This window comes from Megachile rotundata, chromosome 1, assembly GCF_050947335.1.
Source record: "Megachile rotundata isolate GNS110a chromosome 1, iyMegRotu1, whole genome shotgun sequence".
Classification (NCBI taxonomy): domain Eukaryota; kingdom Metazoa; phylum Arthropoda; class Insecta; order Hymenoptera; family Megachilidae; genus Megachile; species Megachile rotundata.
This window is the reverse complement of record NC_134983.1, coordinates 25015127-25035217: the sequence shown is the minus strand read 5'-3', so window position 1 is coordinate 25035217 and position 20091 is coordinate 25015127. Positions and strand designations below refer to the sequence as shown.

Here is a 20091-nt window from a genome sequence, read left to right as displayed (position 1 = left end):
AGATTCTCCTTTAAAACGATAGATCGGAAAATAAATGTTCGATCCGCTGTAATTATGTCGTAGTTATGTGCCCATTTGTTAATACGTTCAACGACGGGTTAATGTACAACGTACGTGTACCCGTACACGTATATTGTCATATTTTGCGGATGCATAGATGCATGGATACATAGACAGATACATAAAGAATGAGTCGGATACATAAAGAATGAGAGCGTTAGAACGTTATGTAGGTGTGAGATGCGGTGGGGTGACGGTGTCACCGAAGAAAAGTCGAGGGAGGGGTCAACCGATGGCAATCGGTATAAAATCCACGCTAGCGAAATGCTAGGACACGCAGTCGTTGGAGAAGAAGCATCGAAACGATATTCGCCATTTCATCGATATGGATTGTAAAGTAAATATTTATTTATGCTTCTGTTCAACATCGATCTAGTATCGAGGCCGATACGTACGATTTTCGTTATTCTCGCGGAAGGTTAACTGGCTTCGAAGCCAGGAACGTAGAAAGAGGAGAAAAGATTTTGTACGGTCAATAATGTCTCGTTTTATTTCTACAGATTATCAGTGTTCTGGTCACTTTCCTCGCCGTAGCCCGTGCAGGAATAATCGGGTCAAACGCGGGACTAATTGCTCCTGCCGCAACCACGGTAGCAGCAGCTCTTCCACCGGCTGCAGTCGTCAGAACTGAAAATTACGATCCAAATCCTCAATACAGTTTCAGTTACAGCGTTGCCGACGGTCTCACTGGTACGTACTCGGTGGTATCGTTTTGCTGTCGCGATTCGGTATAAGCGAAAGAAACGGAAGAAGGTTTACCGTATATTTACAGGCGACAACAAGGCGCAAGAGGAAACTCGCAACGGCGACGTCGTTCAGGGTAGTTACAGTTTAATCGAGCCAGATGGTTCCCGACGAGTGGTGTCTTACGCGGCCGATCCCATAAACGGTTTCAACGCTATCGTTCAGAAGGACCCCAGCATCACGGTGAAGACCGCGGTCGCCGCTGCACCGGTGCGTCCCGTGGTCGCCGCGTCCCCGGTACTCGCACGACCATCGGTGATCGCTGCGGCCGCCCCCGCCGCCGCCGCCGTCGCTGTGCGTCCTCAGGTACGCTATCCCCTTTCTTCGTTCTCCTATCGTTTACGACTTTTATCCTATTCTCCTACCGATTTCCTAAACAAACTGTTTATTTAACATATTACGAGAACATTTATTCCGCAGGCTGCGCTACTCGGAGGACAAGCCCTGTTGAGACAACCGTTATTGGCTGGTCCAGCCGTCGCGACGTCCAACTTAGTGGCCGGTAACGCGGGACTGGTAGGCCTTGGTTTGGGACTTGGCCTCGCACCAGGTTCTCTCTACGGTACGCAGGCTCTCCTAGCAGGAGCTTACGGGGCCGGAGGCATCGTTAAAGTTCACTAAGTAACGCGGCGAGACGCGACTTAACTCGGCGGCTCGTTTCAAACCGACTCGGCGCCACTGTTTCGTTTCTCTGAACTTTGCTCCGCTTTGTTCCCTCGCCTGTTCGTCATCGAGCACCGAACACGCTTCGAAATCCGTATGATCGTTTGCGCGCGCGCGTCTTCCTCCGCGAAAATATAACGCGACGCGTAATTTCTCCATTCTTTTATCCTATAATTCTCTCTTTCTCTCCGTAATGGTCGATCGGTTTATAAATTTGGAAACGCCTTGAAAATTTCGCTTCGATGCATCGATTCGTTACACCAAATAATCGATAGACTCGCGTTTCGCTTTCGACCACGCGTCACGCGCAAATCATCACGGATTAACGTGTTCGCGTGAGAAAAATTACCGTTTCTTTAACGACGATCTACGGTCACCTATCGAACGTCGCAACGAATTCATTGTCCGCACATTACACGCCATGCACCACGTACCATGTACCGCGTACCACCTACCACGCGCACCACGCGAACGCATCGATTTCGTTTACTCGCTTCTTTTCGTACCTACATCGTGACGCACGTCGAAGGACAAAGCTGAGATTATATCGATGAAGATATATATTCATATATATATATACATATATATGTATCTATTTGCAATAGCGTATTCGCGCATGCATTCTGTGACATGAGATATTTACACGTTACGTAATAACAGTACATTTTCCGTGGATCATACGACGAATCTCGCAGGGGGACGAAAAATGAATTATTTGCCGAATCACGAGAACGAGGCAAACTTTTACGTTTCCTTTCACGCGGTTATCACGACTTTTTCATTTTCGATCGTTCCTCATTTACGTGGATCTCCAAAGATGGAAATTGCGTACGCGAGATTGAGGCGACGAAACGTACGCGTTACTTTAGTTTACAACGTTTAGATATTTAATTAAGTTGGCGCTGCGTTTCTATCGGATATGTAAGTTTAATTGCTTCCCTGCCAGCCCCTGCCCCACGCCCCTTGCCCCAGTTCTTTTTCCTTTATTTTGTAAACAAAAGTACCGACATTGGATGAAAAAATAAATCTATTATTTAGCAACGGTTTCGTACTTTAATATTCACCCTGCGAGATCGAAACTACCCCTGTTATTCGGTATGAAACGATTCGAATAAAGAGAAAACAGATTGAAAAGTTCATCGGTAATTTATCGATGTTACAGAAGCGAACGATGCGCGTTTTCGAAAAACGCACGAAAGAACGTATCTTCTCTCTCGACCTGGATTAACTACCACGTTTCCCAAGCAACCTCGAAAAATCGTGCACTGTATACTCGAAAACTATGCCGGTTACTGGTTACCGAATTCGATAGCGGCACTCTGGAAATACTGCGAACACGATGTACGATACGAGATCGGTATCGCGAAAACTCGTCGACGTTTCTTTAAGCGTTCTCGCCTGGTGCAGTCAGATGTACGGTATACGAGATCTTATTCGATTCCTGTTCATTATTCTAACGAGTAACGTTAGACCGTCCCCGAATGTATCGGCGAATAATAAACGGAAACTGCGGTTCGGATAAAAGTAACGTTTCGACGAAGCTTTGTAATTACGAAAATGATCAATAAATTGAATCTTTCTATATTTCGACAAAATATTAATTCTATATTTCTCCATGTCCCTGCACGGAAATTTCGAAAATTTCCAAAGTGCGCATCGTATCAAACGATAAGGTACCGAGTTATTTTTTATTTATGGAATACCGTGTCGAGTTTTTTCAGATTATTTCTTATTTTTACAAAGTCGTAGTAAACGAGCGAAACGTACTTTTAAGTACCACTATCACTGCACCCTGCACTGCATAAACCGACACGTCGCGCCATCGGTCGTCGAAACTTGCAACTAATCGCTTACATACACCTCGTTACACATACCGTATGCATGCGCACGAACTTTATTCACGATCGTATATGAACACTACATTGAACTCTATAGTAACTGGAGTGTAAACTATTGAACAGGTACCGATTCGAGAAGAGGCCGAGAGCAAAGGAGCAAAGTACCGTTCAAATTCGCGTGGAACAAAGTACTAAGCAGAAAACGTACAAGGCGTAAAATGTTAATCGCAATATTTTATATTTACGAGAAACCGCGTTAAAGTATATCGAAATTGAAGTACTTCGCTACAAACGTGTATTACATACAATATTTACAATTTCGTATGATAAAGGATAATACATTAGAATCAAATTGTAATTACACGGCGTTGCAATTGCAAATTGATCGAATTTTATTTCGTTCAATCAATAGCCATACTTTTCGTTCAGACTCGTTTTCCCATCTCCTGCTTGATCTTGTGGAGGGACCCACGTTGAATAATTAGCCGTATCAATGTCCTGACCGTAATTTATTTTCTTTCGCTCTTGTCGCCGTTTTTTTGTCGCATCAACTTGACGTTGCGACTGCTTTTCTTCGTTCACTTCTAAAGATTCGTTCATATCATTTCCGATATTAACGGTGAAATTTTGTGCTTCGCAAGTTTCCTCGGTCGATGAAGCACGCGACGAATTTAAAATCTGTTCACTGTTATCGTCGCTATCCAATTCTTCTTCCAATTCTGCTTCTGTTCCAATACAATCGGTGGTACTTGTTACGATCGATTTACGATTCGAGTACGTTCGTTTATTTGCTTGTTTTTCCTGAAAGAAAAATTTAGAAAACCATCTAAGAATAACGAGTCAAAAATAACAAAAATTAATATTAAAGAATAAAGAAGTAAGTATTAGCTTACTTTTCTACGACGGAACAAGGAATCTTGAATTTTATTTGCTTCCGATGACACTTGTCGTGTCGCTTTCTCGGCTACTTTATCGCTTCGCGCCATTTCTTCCGCGTTGGTAGAAACGAGTGCAGGCAAATTCGCCGGTCGAGTTAAGTTCAATAACTTTGTTAAACTCGCTTCCTCCTTACGAAGGTTCTGTAATTCTACTTTCATCTTAGCGATATCGCTTTTAGTTAAAGCGGAAGAATTCAAGCTGGACATAAAAGCGTCTAGCGCATCCTCGTCCGTTGTTTCCTTTTCGATACTGTTCGCGTTTTGCCAATTTTCGATCGAGTTTGATAAATGCGAGATGCGTTTAGTAACTTGTTTGTGTTTTTCAAGCTGAAAGATAAAAAAAATAGTGATTTAAATCTTCATCGATATCGAGCTCTGATTTAAAACCGAAATAAGGAAATACCTTTAACATCTAAATGTGACTCTGTTTAGGTGCATCGATGTTTCGATCTTTAATAAAACGTCTTAATTCAACATAAACTTACCAAGGAATCGTACGTTTCTGCTTTATCCTCTAATTTACCAGCTAATCGCATCCTTTGCTCACGTTTCTTCTCCACTGATCCGGTTCTGTCCAAAAAATTGTCTTCGTCGGAATCGTAATAATCTTCGGCTTCCCAATTTCTCGTTTTCCTTTTCCTCGCTTCTGTTCGTGTCGTATAATAGGAATTGATGATAACGGTAAGAATAAGAAATCAACGTTGTACTAACAAGCGATAACATAAATTTGGTCTTACCATGATTCGCTTGTCTTAACAGGCCGTATTTGTCCAAAATTTTGCACGCTTCCAGCGCGCATTGCACAACCGCTTCTTTCTTTTTACCCTTAACAATAGCTTCTGCTCTGACGGCATGACCAACGATATCTTCTATGGGAAGACTAAAGATTCGCAGAAACGAGTACAACGTTAAATCGTTCGAGAGTTCGATAGAGGAATGCTATAATTTAAAAGATCGCTTACTCCACCCAGCATAAAAACTGTCCGATTCCCTTCTCTTCGGTTTGATATTGAAGATCGTATCCTTCTCTTTCGAACCATCCTCTGAGAGTTTTCTTAGGATCATCTAAAACTAAATCCTCGTCGGCGATGCAAGCATAAGGATTTTCTTGTAAGTCCGTTTCTTCGTCCGCGTCCTCTCCCATACCCCAGTCGATACCATCGTTTTCTTCTTCTTGGTTCGGTTCAGTGTTCATGCGTTGTTTCTCCAGTTCTAACGCTCTCATTTCCTAAAATATCATTGTTATTTATGGCACGCGATAAACGGTACAGATAGACAACACGAATGAACTAGCTTTCAAGAAAATAACAGAGAAAGGTAATAAACGAGAGAGCGACACCTTTAATTCCGACAAAGTATATAACGATTCTTCTTCTTGATCGTGCGGCGGTGCTTGAACAATATATTTTCTTAGACTACAACCGAATCTGAGTATATGACCTCCTCGAATTCTTACATAAACGTTGGGTTTTATACGATGCCCGTTCCAAAATGTTCCCTGAGTACTTCCTAGATCGTAAACGTAAAAACCTTTAAGATTCTCTCCGTCTTCTCTGGACCTGTATTGTAAAACTGCATGATATCTTGAAATAGTCGGATGCGCGAGGGATACGTGACAAGAAGGTAAACGTCCAACGATATAAAAACTTTGTTCTTTAAGTAAGATAGTCTCTACGATGACTCCAGATTTGAGCACCTCCAGTTTATAATCTTGTTCCGATTTTCCTCCCCAAGCCGGTTCTACGTACGGAAAGGGAGGATCTTTCGAGTCTAGTCGAGGTTTCGTTAAATGATCAGTGGTGCGATCGCTGTTTTCAGATGAACATTGATTTAACGAAAGCGACGTTTTGGTAGTTTTACTTACTGGCCGGAAACGTTTTGGACCGGTTAGTACGGCCGGCTTTTTGAAAGTAGTAGCAGTTACGAAATTAGGATCCTCGGCCGAATCGAGTATGGAATCATTTGTCGATTCGACACTATTTCCTTCCGATACGTAGGAAGAAGTAGAATCATTATTAGGAGAAGATATTTCCTTTTCAATTAGTCGATTCTGTGCTTCTGTTCGATCATCGTTTGATTGATCGTGTGACGTAGTTTCAAGGTTTCTTTCAATTTCCGTCATTTTTCGACCGTAAGAGTCGAGTAAAACACGATAAAGCCGAAATTATCGATGCTCAAAGGAGCCGTCGTCGCAAAAAGAATGTTATCCGATTTGCTCCAAGCAAAATATCAACATATAAAAACAACATCCACTCGGTAGGTTCATGCGCATTCATCGAACCCTTCGGAACTGTGTCGCGCGCCTGACAGATGCGCCCTCTATATCGATGCGAATACTAAAAATTTTAATATTTATGCACTAGGTACGTATGCGACGTCCGATCAAAAAGGAATATCGAAGAACGATAGAAAGATGTTGTCAAAGTAACATAAGGAGTAATACGTATATATATGTACTTATACTTTCGCTTCGTTCGCGAGCGAACACGAGATTCCGTGACGTTCAAAGTTCGAACATACTTTGTAACTAGGGACAACGCGCAAGCGTCGTTGCGACTTTCATACGTAGAGATCTATATCCAATGGGATAGCTATTTACAAAGAGTAGTCGAGGCGAGAGAGAAAGAAGAATGATAGTGAGAGACCCATCTCAGCCGCGCGAGATACAACATGGTATAAATGGCGGTATCGCAGAAACAAAAATTTATTATGGTATAATATATTGCATACGAACTTCTTTCTCGGCAATTTACGCTGTGCGACATGTACGTTCTTCCTCCGATCGTAGCCGTGTTCGACATCGTACGCTTCTCTTTTACAACGAAAGTTTTTCAAGGTTCGTAAAGGGATATTTACTCGTTTATAGCGTAAACGCGATGAAATTCTGTAGAATGGGAAGAGAAGGTAAGCGAGGTATAAGTAAGAAGAAGCAATTGTAAAACATAAAACATTCGTTGGACCTTTATTAAAATAAAAATTGTCGTTCGATGAAGTTAAAAGCGAGCGTCGTATTTGAAAAATGCAGGTTTACGGTAAAAAGATTACAAACAAGACGCGAGTAGTATTAAATAATCGCAAAAAAAGATATCTATAAACGCAATTTGTTTACATCAGCACGGAGTTGGTATAGTAGGTTCGTAAATGGTAGTCGACTCGTTATCTTTTCGTTCGATCGTGCGAACGTTTATCACTCGTTCGAGGGAACGACACAGACAGACGTAATTAAGTACGCATGTACGTAAGATGCGACCAGGAATACGAAGATTTGTTGCTTAACATTAAGCGTACAAAATGTTCTATTCCAATTGCAATTAACAATTGTTCGATCCAGGTACAACAAAAGTGTAATTATGTACAAATCAACTGTATGTATATATGTATGTATATTAAGTGTGTGTACATACGTATGTACGCACGTATACATATATACAATACACGTATGCTGGTATACAGAGATATACGTATACGTATGTATATACGTATATAATAGAATTTACAAACGATAGGAATATCCGGGTAACGCTTTAAAATTCCAATATCTGTGTCGAAGCGTATACAGCCTGATTCGGGGATTGAGCATCGTTTCCCTGAAAAATCAACGGTGTCGATAGATGAACACCGTTCTTATCCTATATCACATTAGTTAATTCGTAAGGCATCTTCCCTTTCTTATATTTTCTTCGCTTCTCTTTTCCTGTCGTTCCATCGTTTTCCCCGCTCCTCCTTCCGTTCTCGTTTCTTCCGCGCTCAGTCTTCGTCCTTTGTCACGCGTCTTTCTCTTTCTCTTCCTCTCTCTCTCTCTCTCTCTTTATTCCCCGACTCCTTTCTTTATTTATTTCCCGACCTAATCGTCCACCAATCACTCTCGCGAGCACGCGTACGTACACGTTACGTTCGTGCTCGTTCTCCTCTATTTTCCTCAAAATTCTTTCCCCTCCACGCGTTAGGAAAATAAAAGATACGTATCACGATTTCTGATAACAAGATAACGATAGATCGTGATACTTTGATTCCGGCAAGATAATCATCACGAGCATATGCAGATGTGACGAGCAAACTGTCGTTTGCAGTCGCATAGAAAGCATTTTACACCATGACGATTAAATAGATTCGCGTTTCTCAATCTACCACGGTTGTTTTCTTATCGGTAAATTCGGTATTTATCGTCGGTGGCCCAGATACCATGATCTTCTCTTTCAAGTATTGGTAATTTTTTAATCGGGAAACTGCGTAATCCTGCAATAACAACGGATCATAGTAAAAATAATATTGTCGAGTTGTACGTACGCGAAAGTACTCTTACCCAATATCCGAATGGAATTTCCGATAATTTTGCATTGACGATACTCCAAAGGCCCCAAAATAAGTGACTAGCCAAGGAGAATATCTTGATTTCCGTCATGACTCGATCCTCTTCCGACGGACCTTCTTTGCCGATCGTTCTCAAATAACTTCTTACAAAGTTGAGCTGTCGAAAGAATGAAATCGTTAAACGCGCAACACCATTTCGAAAGGAAGTTTGGATCGAATCGCACTAAATTAAATAAAGAAAGATAACTTGAAAAGATAGAAAGGTGGTATGATACGTGGTTCTATTCACGTACCTAAATACATTAAAACATATACAGACGCGTATATATGGCGGTACGCAACTCATACACCGACAAAAGTGGGTGAGCGCGACTATGCGCAAACGCGAAGCAATCGTACGCGAGCGAACGAAAGAAGGGGAAAAAAATCAAATGAAGTAACTGTAGAGAAATTAAAAGAAAAAGAAAAAAAAAAGGGGAAAAAAAAAGAAAGAAAAGAGAGATAATAAAGATAAATAATCGGAAATCGAATGGAGAAAACGTTGTTCCGCAAGAAATAATAATGGTGAAAATAAGCAAAGAGAAGGAAAGCGCGCGACAATAACAGATAGATCGTAATCGTCGGGTAGGCAGGTGGAAAAATGTAAACGAGTGAAGCGTAATTCGGATCGCGTCGTTCGGGATAATCGAAAGCGTACGGCAAACGGATACGTATAATCGAACGCGAGGAGAAAAGTGTCTTAATTGGAAATAACGCGATTTTACCACCCATATAAGACACTGTACATTTATCGAGCAATGTAGATAATGGATCGACTATCGAGAGTGCGTGTAGAGGTACTCTAGAGTCGTAGATGCGCAGGTACGGGACTGGTGTTGCAAAGGTGGGTGATGGCACCGGTGTCATTCTGGTTCCACAAGGTACGGTGCGAGACAGGATCCATCGCACTGGCAGATAGATATGCCGTCCATTAATCCGATTAGCAATCCGATCGCAGGCATCAGCCTTGTCTCACCGAATCGTGGTCCTGTGAAACTAATATATACACACGCAGCACACGCCGAGCAATCCTCGATCTGCTCTCGATATTTCTCGAATCGGCATGACCGAGTACACCTAGCTACGTATGCGTGTTTGCGCGCATCGCATACGGTCGAACTTGGTCTTGCGCTTTGAATTTTTCAATTTACGACGCGAAGGTCGAGGTGTAAACGGGCAAACGGGCAGGCGGACGGAGATCCAGGAACAGGAGCAAACAGGAGACGACGTTGTCCGGCATCGAAAAAACGTTCCGTTCCGATTCGACATCGATCGCGAATAAAAACGGTCAAAAAAAGGTCGTCGTTAAACCGATTCGAGACGATCGTCGCGAGCGTTTAAACGGCAAGTGTGTACGAGGAAAGAAAATGTATGTTCGCGAGACCGTGATTTTCCCCGTGTCCCTGGCGTTTTTTTTTTTTTCCCGCGTCCGCGCATCGTGTCGTTTCGAGCGCGTTTCTAATTCGCGTCTATTCGTTAAGATACCGCGGATAAAGAATTACCGATCCGATTCGATTCCGTCCGATCGGACTAAACGAAGGCGCAAGACAAGTTGCACGAGATACCGTGTATAATGAAGGAGAATAAAATGCGACGATCTTACTCTTACCTCTTTTCCTACGAATACTTTAAGGGTCGTAGTTCTCCGACACTTACCTTTTGTTCTTCCGTAGGGCCGGATCCCGTGCGTTCGTGAAAGAAAGGATATTCCGCTGCCGTATAATCGTATTGCCACTCGACGAAATGATTCGCTATGTCGAATCCTCGATAATTATAGGAACAGTACTCGAAGTCGATAAGAACCAGTTCCGGTTTCCGTGTGTTTTGTCGTAGCAGTATATTACCTTCTTGCATATCGTTGTGACAAAAGACAACCGGATACTTTTGTCGCGTAACGAGAAATCTGAAAATATGCGTTTGTTCGTAGCTCGTCTCGTAGCGAAAAGGGTGATTCGGTTCGAAAGGCGAACGGAGTAGAAAGAGAAAAGTATTATACCTGAACCAAGCGATCTCGTGGGATAAATCGATCGCCCGTATCGCGTTCACGTTCTTCGAGTGTCGAGCGTCCACGTCTTCGGCGTTTTCCAGAATATCCGTAGCGGTGTCCAACCACTTAGCCATGGTGTCCCAGAGCCAGGTCGGTTCTTTGCTTATCGGGACTTGCATCGTGTGAATCTGGGCCATTTTTTCGGCGATCATCGAACTCAATGTAGGATCGGCCAATTCCTTGGTGAGCAACGGCCTGGCCGGTATGTACTCTTCGATTCGGCCGCCGGGGAATATACCGTGTAATTTTGGTCCGAGCCGCCTCTCCGACAGCAACGTGAAGATTACCGATTCCGTGATTAATCCTTCCAAAGCTCTTTCTCCGTGTACTTGACCGTACAGCCTTAGCAAAACCTGGCGCGGTTCGCCCCGAATCGGGACCGTTCCGTCCGGTAACTGAACGTTGTACAACCAGTTGCTGAGACCGCCGCTGCAAAATCAACCAATCTCTTTCGTTCTCTCGTATTTCGATAGGAGCTCTAGATTCTGGATAGTCGCACTAACCTGATGCGTTTCAGCCTAATATTCTCCGCGGTAACGTGCTTCCAGACTCCGTGAAGGTAATCTCGACATATGCGTGCTGCCATTTCTCGCATCTCTGGATTCTCTTCGGACATCTAACGTAGAAAACACACGATAGAAGAAAGTCGGATAAACGCGGCAGCCGAGCTAGTGTTCGGTGTTCGCGTAACGCGTTGTCGCGCTGTATTATCGAACGCTCGAGTCTGATCGAGCCGAGCTATATAACCGAACGTTATATATTCTCGTTTATTTAGCAACTCTGGGACTGTCCGATTTATGGTAGCTATCGGTTCGTATTTTCGAACGGATCATCTATTACGGTTATAATAGTTTATTGCGTGAATTTTCGCGTTAAGGTTCGCGCGCGACGACGCTCGGTTCGCGCGTGACCGGCATCGTCCGTTAAACGATCAACGTGAATAACGCCAACTCCATTCGACGAGAATCGATTTATCGTCCTTTTCCCTTGTCCGTTTCAACGAAAAGTATTAGTCCATCGGTTTCGACGGACTAATACGGATAACGCATATTCGTCTAACGCTAGGACGTTAGAAATCACGGTTCCGGACGTAAACGAAGACGCGGACGAAAAGGCGTACTCGACCGTTCGCGGAGTTAGAAACGCGTCGTCGACTAACCGGGTTCTAACCGGGCCGCAACGATTTACCCTCGTCACCGGACTTGCGCGAAAATAACGATCGATATTTTGTCCTGCGTACAACGCGATCCTTTCTTCGCGGAATGCATCCTACGGAGTATCGAGCATCGAGCGTTACGTTTTCCCCGAATTTTCTTCGCGTTTTACCGTGTGGCATCTCGATAACACGACTACCACGTCCCGAATTAAAAATTCCGGCTGAGTTTTTAAAACTGTAAACGGCTTCTTGCGATCTCGCGATTACCCGTTTTCGATTACGTAATCGACAAACGCGACTGATAAACGCCGAGATAAGAGGAATCAACGTTACGATATCGATAGCGCAATAATGCCGAATCCAGGAATAAAACCGCGAGACTTAAGTAGCTAGAATTTTCGAGATACGCTAACCGTATGATCAACTATTACGGTTAATTCGTTTATCGCTCGAGTCTCGAGTTGCGGCGAAAAATTCCATAGCGATCTTTTACGACGCTCTTCGCGTTGCGTTCCATAGAAAACACGCCTCCTACCGTTTAACTGATTAAGGCTTAATTTAACTAATTCGCTCATTCTCCTCTACCTAGGAATTCGTTTCGCGTCGCGAATCGGACGAACGAAATAATCGCGTATAAAGCGGCTCCTAACTGTAACCTACTTTGCGAGCCTACTTTTCGTTCGAGAAACGTTCGGCGCATCGCGCGTCGGTTTCATTTTAAGAATAACGCTCGAGCACCATTGACCACCAATCGTCAAGGACAAATCGTGATTTCGAAGTATCGCTATCTCTTTATCGTCGCATGGCGAGATCGTCAACGCGAACGCATCTTCTTTCCATCGATAACGATAATCTTTCGAGAAAGTATCGACGTCAAGGAAAATCTAGTCTCCGGCCGTCTTCCAAATATAACGTGTAATTAGAAATAGTAGGTAAATATTTTTCGAAAATCTCGACCGAGATTTTCTCTATCGGAGATGAAAGTCCCAACGAACAACCTCGTCGAGTCGTCCCGATGCAATGTAACGCGTCACCGTCTCCGATCGATACGAAACAGCTTTCTTCGCTTAACTACATCTTGCATATACGCCAAACTATTCGCTACTCGTCGCTTGGCAAAATATCCTTTTTATAGCGTGGCACCTCACAGCAAAATCTACCAATTTTGCCAAACAAAACGACGTTGCATTTATTTCCACGTTTTCAATAAATTCTGTCGATAACGATACGATACAACTTTGTCGTTAAAATCATATCATCTTTCTCTCTCTGACTGGCGGCCGCGTGCCCGCGCACGCGCTTCCAGCAGGATAAGCGAGCGAGAAATAAATGGGAGGAGACACACACACACACACGCACACAAAGGAGGAAGATAGATAGATAGATAGAGAAAGAGAGAGAGAGATTGCTTTCCGAGCACAATATCAATTACGACTACGCGAAACTCCCCCGATCGATTTATCTTGAATTTTCCGTTACCGAATACTTCTTTTCGTCTAACTTTTACAACAGATTTTTTTACCTTTACATTTAATTTTAGTACATTTGTTTTCGCGATACGATCCGCATACATCTATCGATTAACAACTCTCATAAAATGTCTAGATATCTGATAAGCGAATAAGATCGCAATTTTAACGTAAATACGAACCATTATAGGTAGTAGTGTTGTTCGTATTAGGTGTCGATATCGATTTCGTAAGTGCTCCGTTAAAATCCCGTTGTTTTTAACGTGGCTCTAGTAAAAACTGCGCGTGAACGCTGATAACGCGCGTATCGCCCGTTCGATTTCGCGTCGGAGTATTATATTTTCTAAATAGAATAGTTTCGCGTGCGACGTACGCGACACACGAATCGCACACGTAAGCGTTTCGGGCTCGCGTAAACGGATAAAACATCGATCATCGTCGAGGTTTTCGAGATGTATAAAATGCTTTCTCGATAACGTGAAATATTATGCTGTTTCGTGGTTAAACGGTGAAAACGCGTTCGCTGATCTATACGCGCGATTCAGAGCGCTACCGAACACCGTGATTTTACCATCTTTACGATCACCTTCAAAAGCATCGAATCGTGTCGTAAAGCTTGCTACTTGCTACGTATGGTACACTATACGCACCTTATTTCCCAGACCCATCTTAGCGGTTGCAATTTGCACGACCTCTGTAGCGTCGATGAATGTTGGGTAAACCGAAATTTCTGCTACCGTGACTGTCTTATCCACGAGTTTTGCTCTTGTTCTTAAACGGTTCCTATTCCAATCTTTCTCGATGTTCTTCCGAGCGTTTCTCTTGTGCGTGTCACGAGACCGAGGTTAGATCGTCTAACTCCGAATAGAAGAGAACATTCGTATCGCGAACGTGGCGGTATAAGAGCCGTATCGGTACAAATTCCACCGTCGATTTGATCGGAGTTTCCTATTCGATTCCACGGCTGACTCACCGCCGCTTTTTACTGCTACGTATCAAACCTTCTCCCGTCTACCCTCGATTTACGCGATATTCTTCTTCTTATTATTATCGTTATATTTTTTGCTATTTTTATTATTTACGAGGTAAACGAGCGACAGAATAACGGAAGAAGGAAGAAATTGAGAAAAAGCGTTGTTAATGACCACCGTCGAATGCGAATAATTTTTTCAAGTATTTATCACTGATGCACCGATAAAGAAACGTGATTTCTCGCTAGTTATTGTGCGTTTCTTCTTGCTCAAAATCTTAAAACGCTATCAAAATACGAAAATAAAGCTCTGTGCGCGTATACGACTGGTATTCCTGCACGAAATGACACAAATGCGCGACACGATTCACGGAAAGTCGAAAAGAAGTTTGCTGACGCTATCCAACACCGTACGACGCGTTACGCGTTACTCGCGAGAACCAATCGTCGCTCGTACTTTCCCCACTCTTCTTTCGAGTTTCGACGACAACAGCGCCGCTACGCTGCGTGTTATCGCTGCTAGCTAACATTCTTCTCGTTGCACCTTTCTGCGCTATACCTATATACCTATATACCTATATACCTATATACCTATATACTGTCTATGTATTTGTTCGGCCATCGGGCGTGTTTATGCGCATACTAATGTATGGCTGCTAACGAAAACGCAAACGCAAAATCAGCGTTACGAATTCCGCGAATTCGTTGAAGAGTATAAGGTAGAAGTCGAATTTGAATGAACAGAGTACAACGAAGCCTTGTTTCTTCTGGACACCTTGAAATCGAATCTTGTTGTTCCAACCGTTTCACCCAAAAAAGCAATATTTTTCAATATTTTTTAAATATTTCTCGTATAATTATAGAAAATATTATAGAGACCGATTTTGAAGTTGTGCTTTAAAAACTTACCGATACCCTGTAAAATTATACAAACAGTATAGTGACGGAAAAAAGAAATTATATAGCTTGCAAATGTCCCTTTTTGTAAAAACCAAATACATAATAAGAAAAATAAGGATCGTAAAAGTTTCGCGACTTGGCCGCACGAGGCCCCTAAAGTCGATTCGGGGCTGATCCGTCGCTCCATTTTCACTTTTTCGATAGTCGAATAATTTAGTTCAGCTCTATGGAGAAGTCAGCAAGTACGTACACGCGACATAGAAATTTTTTTCGAAACTGATAGCACGCTCGAAGGGAATAGGTAAGATTCGATCGAAAGTAAATAAATTCGAGCTATCCGTCGGATATATTGTTGGTAAATAAAGCACGAATTTAAATCGGCGATTGTTTTACTTGGAAGATCGAGAACGCGTAAGTGCAGCCAACGATAAAATCGTCGTGTCGATTCGAGGAACTAAGGGAAAATATGGATAGGCAGCGCTAAGTACACTCGTTACGATGACGCATCGGCGGATGGAATATTTCTAATCGATTAATCGGTCTATTATCAATGATTAGACGTTTTCAAAATCGCATATCGCGATATGCGCTCTCCTTCTTAAGGCTATTCAACTATGACCATGAAAAATGAACGCGCACTCGCTATCTTGAGTAGCAACTTGACGAGGTCGTATCAAAGACGATTCACGATAACGAGTCGTTATTAATTATTCGCGCTATGCAGTAAGTAACAAGCGGATGTTATTCAATTTTTCGATTCTTCTATTTTATAACTCTTCTATTTATCGATTTTCTTCGATTTTTCCATGGAGGAAGTAAACAACGACGCGTTACGAAATACGACCTTGCCACCTAACGAGTACAGCATAGTTGGTATGGAATTTTAACTTCGTAATCGTTTCGGATAAAGGAATTCTTCCGTTGAGATATCGCGATCATTGCTTTGCAAAAGATATTCTTTCCTTGCCTCGATCCTCCTCCCTCTGTCTCTGGTAATTGCAGGCAAAAATTACATCCGATTCGAACAACGTAATTGTTCGCCGTGAGCTTAAAGGGAATAGAATTTTCGCTTTAATATGTTTTTAATTGAAAAGTTTTGTCCGCGAAATTAAAGTACGCGGTATTGCGCGATCGAGTTAGGCGTAACCATTTCTCGATTCGTATTCGACCGATCGTTTCGTAGCGTTGGTCGATTGGTCGAATCGACGAGGGAAAAGCGAATTAGCGAACGTCGGCAGACAATGCACGCGGCAGACCGCCGGATATCGAGCAAGTAGAAGCCATCGTGACTTTCAGCGGCTTTCCGTAAAGTCGTTTTAATACTCCACTGTATATCGTGTCGTTGTTGCTTTCCGTCTCAGCATGCGGCTTACTCCTTACATCGCGATAATGGCTCTTCGTTTACTCGGGTAAGATTAGTCGAGTTAGTATTTGACTTTACGGAAAACGATTACGGTACAGACAAGACGATTCGTTTAATTATTCGTTCAGACGTGCTCAATTTTCGAACGTCGTATAGACATGTACATATACTTATTTTACATAGATCCCGATTCTCGGAAAAACTCGAACTTCTTCTTCGAGATAAATTATCGACAAAGTATGACTACCGAGAAATATACAGATGTATCTAGAATCTAGACAGATGTAATATGCTCAGAGAGAGAGAGAGAGAGAGAGAGCGCGCGGGAGAGCGATAGAGAGAGGGGGTGGAGGCGAAGGACGGTAATACTAATTACTGCGTCTCTTATCGGACTACGTATATCTATACGTACTTGAAAAGAATTTGAAAATACATAAACACTTGCACGCGCTGAATTTGAAGTGCCTACTTTTAATCTCCTTTCCTGTTAGATCTTGACCTCGATATGATTAGTCGCGCACGACATTATTATGGTCAGTATCGCAACGAAGGTGAAAGAAACAATTTGTTCGCGTGTTGATTTGTAATAACGGACTATCCGGCACGTAGGTAATCGCGCTAACCAAAATTCTTTCGTATTATAACTTTTATAAGAAATTTTGGATCATCGTAGAAATAATGTCGAAAAGATGCGGTTCGATGGTCCCCTCGAGCTTGGCAGCGTACGTAAATATAGAGTAATTTAGTTTCTCTGGTTTGTTTCAGATCCATCATGGAAGCGAATGGTGAGGGATCGATAACTGTCTCGAACTGGGGATCAATCGACGGTCGAAGCGTAGAAAAGTACACTTTAAAGAATAAATTGTGTCAAGAGGTGGATATTGTGACGTACGGTGCGACGATAACATCCATTAGAACACCGGACAAACACGGTAACGTGACGGATGTTGTTCTGGGTTACGATAACGTAGAAGGTAACGAACGTTCGATTCTTTTCGGAAACAAAAAGGCCTTTGCGAGGCGTCCGATCGAATCCGTTTATTTATTTATTCATTTATTCGCAAAAGCGCGATATTTTTTCAGGGTACGCGTCAAAAAGTAATCCGTACTTTGGCGCGACCATTGGAAGAGTCGCGAATCGCGTTGGAGGCGCAGAATTTCTTCTAAACGGGGAAAAATATCGTTTGGGTAAGAACGCGGGACGAAATAGCCTTCACGGCGGTTTCAAGGGTTGGAGTTCGAAAATTTGGAACGCTACGATCGAAGAGGATCGATTGGTGCTCTCGTTGCTGAGCGAAGACGGCGACGAAGGATATCCCGGAGCCGCGATTGCTACGGTCATCTTTCGACTAACATCCGACGGAGAATTGCGCATCGAAATGAAAGTTTTCGTTAGCAAACCTACTCCCGTCAATTTGACTAATCACAGTTATTTCAACTTGGCTGGCCATGTGAGTAAATTTATTTTCTCCTCCTTTGTTAAATATCTAATTGGTAGAAGAAGTAAGTTGGGAAAGAAGGATCTGCTCGATGTGTTTCAGAACGCTAACTCGACCGAACTGTACGAGCATCGATTTACGTTGAACGCGGATCGTTGGACCGTTACGGATTCAGAGAGCATTCCTACCGGTGAAATTCGACCGGTCGACGGAACCCTCATGGAACTTCGAAATACGACGAGGCTCGGTGACGTGATCGATCGATTACCGGACGGAGGTTACGATCATAACTTTTGCGTAACGTCCAGCGCTACTGCCGATCACGAAAATTTCGTAGCTAAGGTTTTACATCCGACTTCTGGAAGATGCTTGGAGGTATTTTCGAATCAGCCGGGAGTACAATTTTACACGGCTAATTTTCTACCTGCACCCGGTAACGCGGGTATTCGAGGAAAAAATGCTAGTGCCTACTTCAAACACGGAGCATTTTGTCTAGAAACGCAAAATTATCCAGATGCTGTTAACCACGTAAGTAAGAGTGTACGCCGCGTACCGCGTCTCTTTTAATCCGCATCATTAAATATTATTTCTTATTCGATTAAATATCTCTGGATTAACGTTTGCAGGAAAACTTTCCCAACAGTATACTCGCACCTGGCCAGCTTTATCACCATACGGTCACCTATAAATTTCGAGTGGTCGCTTAAATCGCTCGAACAAGCGTGCCTCTTCTTCGAAATCTTCGATCGTTCGATCCAAGTCGAACGAGATATAATTACTAGTCTCTAACTGTCTTTATGATCGATCTTAATATGTATATTTACAATACAGTTTGCATTTAACATTTTAACGGTCGCGGGTAAATTCCTTGCGTTAACTTGTTTCGTTCGAAATTACGATTCGATTGGTACAATTATGTGGACAACGAAGGAGGAAGATTAAATTCTAAAGGATTGTGACGTTTCTTGTCGTCGCTCGTCGAATCTGTACTGTTCAGTAACCTTTCGTCGCGTTGCTCCGTTATTGACCCTCCAGTCGAGGGTGTGTAACGATTCGATATTAATCCTTCTAGGTAATATCCAACAATGCCAACAGGGATAGATATGTAAACCGTGAATCTACTTAATAATCTGCTCAACACGGGCCACATCTTCTGAAATCAAAGTACGCATGAAAATGTTTCGTTCTTTTCTTGCATTTATTATGTATACTACGTTATGCGGATTTCACGAGCGAGTAGAATCGCTGCTGTTCCACCATCGTTCGCTTTCTATTTAACATTTTAGGATCATTTGTCGTCGACAAAATATACAGCTATCAAGAAAATCGAACAGACAACGATATCAAAAATATACCAAGTAAAATACTGCTGGGTATAGATGCATAGTGTCGGGTAGCCAAAAAGTGTTACGCATCACAGTTATTAATATATTATTATACTATAACATATCGTAACCCTCTCCTTTTCGTCTCTATGCCGTGTCACAAGTTTTTCTTTCGTATCGAAGAATTTTCGTCGATTCGCTTCCTTTCCATGCTACACGGCAACCGAATTCGCGTGTCAACCGCGTGTGAAACAAAACGTATCAAGACACGCGAATAGGTTAGAATAACCTCTATCGTACAAATGTTACGAGTCATCGTCGAATTTCTACGTTATCCGACTGGTAATTACTTATGTACGATATATATTTCGTTTGCGCTAGCTAACAGTATACCTACTTTCAACGTTCTACTAATTAATTACCTGTGTATCGATGATAACGACGAAATCGAACGGCTATATTATTAAATATCGCGCGCTTCTGACTTAACCGCAAACTTCGAAAGGAACGATGATCAATAGTATTTACGAGTCGTACGAATCTTTATCATATATTCTCGTCGATGATTGCTCCTTTAACGTTTCGTTTAATATTTTTATCAAGTCCAGCAGGTGCCTGGAGGTAGTTCCTCTCTATTCGAGTTCGGACTAACTGAAATACGCACTGCCGTTGGCTGAAGTAGAGACAATTCCGGGGTCGAGCGAAAAATATAGGTTTGTCTAGTGATCCTCGAAAGATTAAACGGACAATACTTGGCCATACTGATCAAAACCGGACGTGAGCTCGGATAACGATGAACTTTAGGTCTATTAGAAATATCTTCTAATTA

General features: G+C 42.6%; 4 protein-coding genes across 13 annotated transcripts; 2 read left to right on the top strand and 2 right to left on the bottom strand.

The window, feature by feature from the left end:
- The first annotated feature begins 241 nt into the window (after positions 1 to 241).
- On the top strand, positions 242 to 3051 carry CPR5 (cuticular protein 5). The gene is made up of 4 exons (XM_076531900.1): positions 242 to 397; positions 561 to 750; positions 833 to 1110; positions 1225 to 3051. Exons 1-4 carry the CDS (start codon positions 386 to 388, stop codon positions 1423 to 1425), a joined length of 681 nt encoding a protein of 226 aa, XP_076388015.1. The 5' UTR covers positions 242 to 385; the 3' UTR covers positions 1426 to 3051.
- A 475-nt stretch (positions 3052 to 3526) lies between these two features.
- Positions 3527 to 7028, bottom strand: LOC100880631 (kanadaptin). The gene is made up of 6 exons (XM_003700418.3): positions 5583 to 7028; positions 5206 to 5471; positions 4981 to 5123; positions 4729 to 4889; positions 4199 to 4570; positions 3527 to 4106 (listed from the first exon to the last, which is right to left on the bottom strand). Exons 1-6 carry the CDS (start codon positions 6363 to 6365, stop codon positions 3711 to 3713), a joined length of 2121 nt encoding a protein of 706 aa, XP_003700466.2. The 5' UTR covers positions 6366 to 7028; the 3' UTR covers positions 3527 to 3710.
- Positions 7029 to 7176: 148 nt separating this feature from the next.
- On the bottom strand, positions 7177 to 20054 carry LOC100875259 (choline/ethanolamine kinase). Of its 2 annotated transcripts, none has more exons than XM_012298708.2 (6): positions 19685 to 20054; positions 11144 to 11256; positions 10590 to 11069; positions 10250 to 10496; positions 8547 to 8711; positions 7177 to 8479 (listed from the first exon to the last, which is right to left on the bottom strand). In XM_012298708.2, the coding sequence occupies exons 2-6, from the start codon at positions 11254 to 11256 to the stop codon at positions 8363 to 8365; spliced, it is 1122 nt and encodes a 373-aa protein (XP_012154098.2). In that variant the 5' UTR covers positions 19685 to 20054; the 3' UTR covers positions 7177 to 8362. The 2 variants fall into 2 exon arrangements, with proteins under 2 accessions (XP_012154098.2, XP_076387850.1); XM_076531735.1 differs by lacking the exon at positions 19685 to 20054 and adding an exon at positions 13916 to 14630.
- Positions 13593 to 18787, top strand: LOC100880743 (galactose mutarotase). 9 transcript variants are annotated; one of them, XM_076531778.1, is made up of 7 exons: positions 14848 to 15436; positions 15536 to 15858; positions 15948 to 16008; positions 17264 to 17472; positions 17582 to 17949; positions 18040 to 18465; positions 18564 to 18787. In XM_076531778.1, exons 4-7 carry the CDS (start codon positions 17271 to 17273, stop codon positions 18642 to 18644), a joined length of 1077 nt encoding a protein of 358 aa, XP_076387893.1. In that variant the 5' UTR covers positions 14848 to 15436; positions 15536 to 15858; positions 15948 to 16008; positions 17264 to 17270; the 3' UTR covers positions 18645 to 18787. The 9 variants fall into 9 exon arrangements, with proteins under 9 accessions (XP_012154095.2, XP_076387893.1, XP_076387883.1 ...); XM_076531768.1 differs by lacking the exon at positions 15948 to 16008; XM_012298705.2 differs by lacking the exons at positions 14848 to 15436; positions 15536 to 15858; positions 15948 to 16008 and adding an exon at positions 13593 to 13900.
- Positions 20055 to 20091: the final 37 nt, after the last annotated feature.